The sequence below is a fragment of the Rhinolophus sinicus genome, linkage group LG16, assembly GCF_036562045.2.
Source record: "Rhinolophus sinicus isolate RSC01 linkage group LG16, ASM3656204v1, whole genome shotgun sequence".
NCBI lineage: Eukaryota > Metazoa > Chordata > Mammalia > Chiroptera > Rhinolophidae > Rhinolophus > Rhinolophus sinicus.
In genome coordinates, this window is record NC_133765.1 from 13,968,515 (window position 1) to 13,974,286 (window position 5,772).

Below are 5,772 nucleotides of genomic sequence, written 5' to 3' on the forward strand. Positions count from 1 at the left end.
AAGTGGAAGCTTGGGCAAATCTAAGCTAATTTCACGAAATATTTCACAACAGATTTAAACTTCATATAATCTTTCACACTACAAAATCATGAATGCCTGTGAAGTTCCTTCAGCAAAGTTTTATTAAGAAATGTTCTATTGCCAGTTATCTTTTTATATCTCGATCTCCCTTAACTCTTGCTTTTATATTCAATTCTCTCCTGACATACACACCAAATTCTTATAATTGGTTTTAACTGTTACTTCTATAGCTTACATAATAAATTTAGAACCACAAAATATATTTTATGTACTTCTCAGTGTTCTGTAACATCAAGCCTTTGAATCTACATAGAACACGTAATTAGCAGACACAGAATTTACTTAATATATACAAAGCAATCCTAGAAAACTCTAAATTATTTCACTTAAATAAAGAGGACACAACATGCTATTATTTTGAATCTGTAAATGTATGCAATAATTTCATGTAACTAGAATGTCTACCAAAAAAATTATATAAGCAAACAATGCTGTGCACTTATACTTCACCACGTGATTAGTTTATCATTCTTAAATTCTACAAAACAGCAATACCAACCAAATCACTTATACAACTTGAGAAAAACCTTTTCTTTGATGACTCTATATATGCTTTCACGTGTTAATATAAGTTGCAAAATCAAAAAAATTTACTCCAATTTCTCTGTGCATAAGCAATTATGAATGGATAATGACCAAATAGCAGACTCAAGATTAAAAAACAAATTTAGAAATGTATTTAGTAGAATAGTTATCTTAAATCTTTTTCCATACCTATTCGATCAAAAAGTTCTCCCCCACTACAATACTCCAGAAATAGATATTGAATATTGCCTTCTCTCCTGTGACCATAGAATTTCACTACATTCTCATGATTTAACATTTTATTGATACAGATCTCTTTCTTAATATTTTCTGGACAGTCTATGGCACGCTTCATGTCTACAATCTTTACTGCAACTGCTTCTTCAGTTCTTCTATTCACAGCAAGTTGAACTCTAAAAAAGGAAAAGGAAAAGTTGTAGCATTTCAGACGTATGAATTCTATTTCTTTTAAAACTTCAAAAAACTAAACATGACCCATCCAAAACTATTTTACCTTTATTACTCTCTCCACCAAGAAGAAACCATGGAAATAGTTTCTGCCATGCTCTCAACATATACTACTCCCTTCTGAAATATGAAGTACAATAGCTAATGCTCCAAAGAAGTCATGCTAAAGAACCAAAGTCATTTAATAAATAGTTAAGAAAATACATTAAAATAGGATAATAGCAATTCTAGGCCACATCACATATACACATGCTCTATTCATTTAATTTTAATAACATCACCTAACATTTATAAATCTGACACTATAAATGCCAGTGGTTTAATTGTTCTAAGCACCTATGGGGTAAGTACTATTATTGCCATCTTTCAGCTGAGAAAACAGGCACACAACGATACCAAGAAGTTTGCCTAAGAACAAAACAATGACCAGTATGTGACAGACTGATGATTTGACACCAGGCAGTCTGACGCCAGAGTCTGTTCATTTGTTCATTTAATCACTATGACTAAACCCCAAGAAGGACTATGGGGGGAGGAGAAACTGACTTCAGCGGTCTCTTTCAGCTCTTTACAAGGAAAATGTAAAAGAAAAAAGAAAAATCCTTACAAAAGACTGTATAGCTTCAGTTCCCAAAAACTCTTGGATTGCAATGCAGACATCTGTTTTCTAAGGCCCCATTCTACTGTAATAAACAACTCCAAAACAACAAATATGTACTCAGAGAGAGAAAAAAGGAAGTGTGAAAGCAGGGTAAAAGGACTCAGACTCACTCTCCATAGGCACCTTCTCCCAGGGTTTGCACCAAGTCCCAATCTTCCACAAAGGGCACTGCCATGACTCCACTGTGTACCACGGCTGTAAGAGGCAGGATCCAGAAAAGATGGGGGATGATTACAAGCTTCAATCATCTGTTAAGCCACTGAGTTCTGCGTCTTGGCTTGAGTCCTGAATATAAGTTCCTGTTTCTCCTGACACCGCATCACCCATATTTTATCCAGGTCTAAACTGCACACAAGTATTCTAAATTCTGGCGTTTTGTTCTGTAAATTTCCGTACGCATTGCCGCGCACAGCGAAGGCTGAAACTGTCTTCCTAAGCCTCGGAGGGAACATAACAGTTGTGGCGAGGGGTTGGGAAACAATGCCTCACAGTGGATATGGGGAAGGGGTGGGAGATGAGGCTTTGAGTCAGAGGGTGAAGGGGAATGATAACTGCGACCACCGCGGCCCCTCCTCCTAACCCCCACCGCGTCCCCGAGGCCGGGAGGAGCCCGGGGCGGAGCCAAACTGCCCCGAGAGGCGGCAGGAAGAGCCGGTGGCACGCAGACCAGCGGAGGGATGGTCGCTGCAGTCCCTCTACCACGGGAACCCTCGCACCACCCTCCTCCGCCCTCCGGGGCAGCCTCTCCGCGGGCGTCTCTCCGAACCCCTCGCCCGTCGCCGTGCTTCTCTTAGCTAATGCGGACCCCGAACTACTCTCCACACTCCCTCGCCACCCTACCCGCCGCCTTCCTCACCAGGCCGTGCTCTGCCCGCCACCACAGGAATCCAAATGCAGCGCTTTTCCCGCCAAAACTGGCGAGCGTCACACTGTCGCAAGGACGCGCGCCCTTGCCGTAAAGCAGGAAGGCGCGCTTTCCCGTTCCCGAGTCTCGGAAGGGTACCCGGCCCCGCAGGCCCAGGTTTCAGCCGGCCAGGCCAGGCCAGTGTGGGTTCGAAAGAAGGTCCTGGCTGCCGAGCGGACCCGCACGAAAAGCTCGCTGAGCCCAGACGCGTCGTGGTACCGGGCGGCGCCGGAGCCTTGAGACGAGCGCGCACTTGCGACGCCGCGTTTCCGCTCGTGCGCGCCGCCTCCCGGGACCTGGCGTCTCCTAGCAGCTGCCCAGCGGCCGGGCAGGGCTACGAGGTCAAATTCAGTCTGTCACCTTCAAGTGCGGCACAGGCCGAGCTCTGGCCGAGGAGCTGGGAAGGGCTGCCGAGAACCGGTGCTGGGAATGACGACGGGACCTCTGCGGGGAGCGGCAGCCTCAGAGCCTGGCCGGTTGGTCATGAGGTGGGAAGGCATCCGGTGAAAGCTCTCGTTAGTCTGAGGTAATTTTGCCCCGTCTTGTCTCAGCCAGCTCCAGAACAGTACCTTAGCTCCACCCGTTTTGAAGGACGAGCAACTTCGTACGCTAGTCCTGTCTTCTCGTTCTTAATGTGGAAGAAAGAGGCAGGTAGAACAAAAAGGCTGTTTCGCCTCATTTTACAATGCAAATTTTAAAAGGAGAGTAACCAGTTTAAATGAGAAAGTAAATTCTGGGGAAAGGGACCTGCCTGAGCACAAAATAATGGGGAAAACTTAGACAGGTATTCTCCATTGACAGTAAACTAGACTGGGAACTCGGCGCAGGTAAGATCATCTCCATTAATTTCTCCAGTTCTTAAAGCCGGGCCACATCCACTGAGCATACCTAGCTCTTGATTGAGTTCCTGATAATGGAATAAAGTAAGTGTAAAATTTTACACAAAAATGCATGTGTTTTAAAACAAGACCAGAGCACTTTAAAGTGCTTATGAGAATTTTTAACCATATCACAAATTTAGGCTTCACGTAATAAAGTTTTCAGGTCATTTAACTCCATTTTCTCTACAGTGTGTGCTGCAAACAGAGTATTAAGAAAGGAAGATCCTAAGAGGTCGGGGTGGGAGTGAGAGGGAAAGAGAACACATGCAAAAAATTAATCAGAATCGCACTTAGCACTTAGAAGAGAGAAACAACGGGCCAACGCCTTCAACATAATTCTAAGGAAAAGTTATTCACAACCTGGAACTCTATACCTAGCCAATCTATCAATCGAGTGTGACATGAGACATGCAAGAGCTCAAGAAATTTATCTCCCATACTTTCTCAGGAAGGTAGAGGTGACAAATCAAGAAAGAAGTTGGGATTAACACACATAATGTGAAAGTGAGAAGATAACCAACCCAAGAGATGTGTAGTAAACCTGGAGAATAAACCAAATTGGACATTGAATACCTAATGAATCTGAACATATTAAAAGGAAGTTGACACAAATGAGAGTTTGGGGAGAAATTAGTGATAAGTACAAATGAAAAACTCCAAGTTATGCAGAGGGGATAAAAAGTAGAAAGTCTATCGCATGGCCTAGTTGTGAAAAGCCGCAAGGTAAAAGCTACTGAGCTGACCTAAATTATAACAATAGAACCGTAATGGTAAGAATGTGTGTGGTCCATGGGAATATAAGGATGGTGAAAAAGAGCTAAATCATCAATTTCCATACCAGAAAGTCAACAGATACCTAAAATCGAAAAATCAACACATAGCAAAGTAAAGCAAGTTATTTAATGAGATGGAAGTAAGTAATGTGAGAATCAGCAGAGTTGAAAGTGGTTATCTCTGGGAAGTGGAAAACACTTGTGTTAGAATTAGATTTTTTTTTTTACACTAAGTGAACTGTAACAATGAAAATGAAAAGTAAATTTTTTAAAAAGTTGGCTTCATGTAGCCTAGAAAGTAACAAAATTAAAATCATCAGAGCAACACCTACAGTGATAAGTTAAAGGGTTATCCCATATATACTACGGAGGAAGACCACTAATAATCTTTAACTGGTATTATTCATATTGGTAAAAAAAATTTTTTTTAAATAACCTCAGAATAAGCTCTTCCACTAGGGAGGAATTCTGTATATAAATCAAGTCATGTATTTACATATAGTAAATCAAATCTTATACCAAATCTAAGTCTCACCCACAGTTGAAGCACTTGGTATACAAATTGGTTTAGAAGGTTAAGTTTCCTGGATATACAAGTACACCTGAGCATACCCTCTAGGAGCACCATTTTGATTTACATAAAAGCCATATAATTGCTCCCATTTCTTAAACAGGTAACACTAAACAGTTAACCTTACATGTATTTTTTTAATGACTTAGGGTTTATATACATCACTGATATGTCTTATGTTGTAAAAAACTTATAATGTCCTACTATACTGAACATAAGATTGTTTATCTTGATATTAAATAACCATGGGACTACTGTGCTTTAAAATGTTTTTTAGTTACTCGTCCCCTTTACTGCAGTCAGTCTAGCACTGCTCTCTGTGTACCTGCTAATAGCACTTCTTCCTTCTGATTTGTAGCTTATTTGGCAATGACTTCAAAACCAGATCATGGAGATTGTTAGTGGCATATAACAACAAATAGGCTGAGACTAAGGGATAAAGAAGCTCACCTTTAAACAACTGCAATAGTTTTAGTGCACAAGCAAAAGGAAATGAATAAAGAAACATTCGCTGTATCATGGTGAGAGTACTGAAAAGCTGGCTTTCAAATAGTTATGCATGATTGTGTTTCACTTGAATCAAGATCACCTATTGACCATCAAGTTCTATACATAATGTTGGAGGCGTTCCTTCCTCCACTGAGAATGAGAATAATTTCAGTTTGCCTTGAGTCTTCAAAACTGCTGATTTAGTTTCACTTGATTTTTTCCTGCTCGAAAAATAAACAAAACAAAAAACCCCTATTAACTAGTCCCAAAGAATACTGAGATCAGGTCTGGCTAGCCACCTTTACTCCCTCATAAAATCACAAAGCCTCTACAGACAAGATATGTTCAGAACAGAGACAAGACGGCAACACAGCTGCCTTTCCTGCCCATAAATGGCAACTCCTCTGGTCCCACAAACA

General features: G+C 41.1%; 1 protein-coding gene across 1 annotated transcript in view; it reads right to left on the reverse strand.

Moving 5' to 3' along the window:
- The window catches only part of CHEK1 (checkpoint kinase 1), a 29,652-nt gene extending 24,028 nt beyond the window's left edge, over nucleotides 1-5,624 (reverse strand). Inside the window, exons 1-3 of the mRNA XM_019710505.2 lie at nucleotides 2,592-5,624; nucleotides 1,846-1,930; nucleotides 796-1,019 (exon numbers count right to left, since the gene is read on the reverse strand). Coding sequence (XP_019566064.1) covers nucleotides 796-1,019; nucleotides 1,846-1,910 — 289 coding nt within the window. The 5' untranslated portion in view covers nucleotides 1,911-1,930; nucleotides 2,592-5,624. The remainder of the gene's footprint in view (nucleotides 1-795; nucleotides 1,020-1,845; nucleotides 1,931-2,591) is intronic.
- Nucleotides 5,625-5,772: the final 148 nt, after the last annotated feature.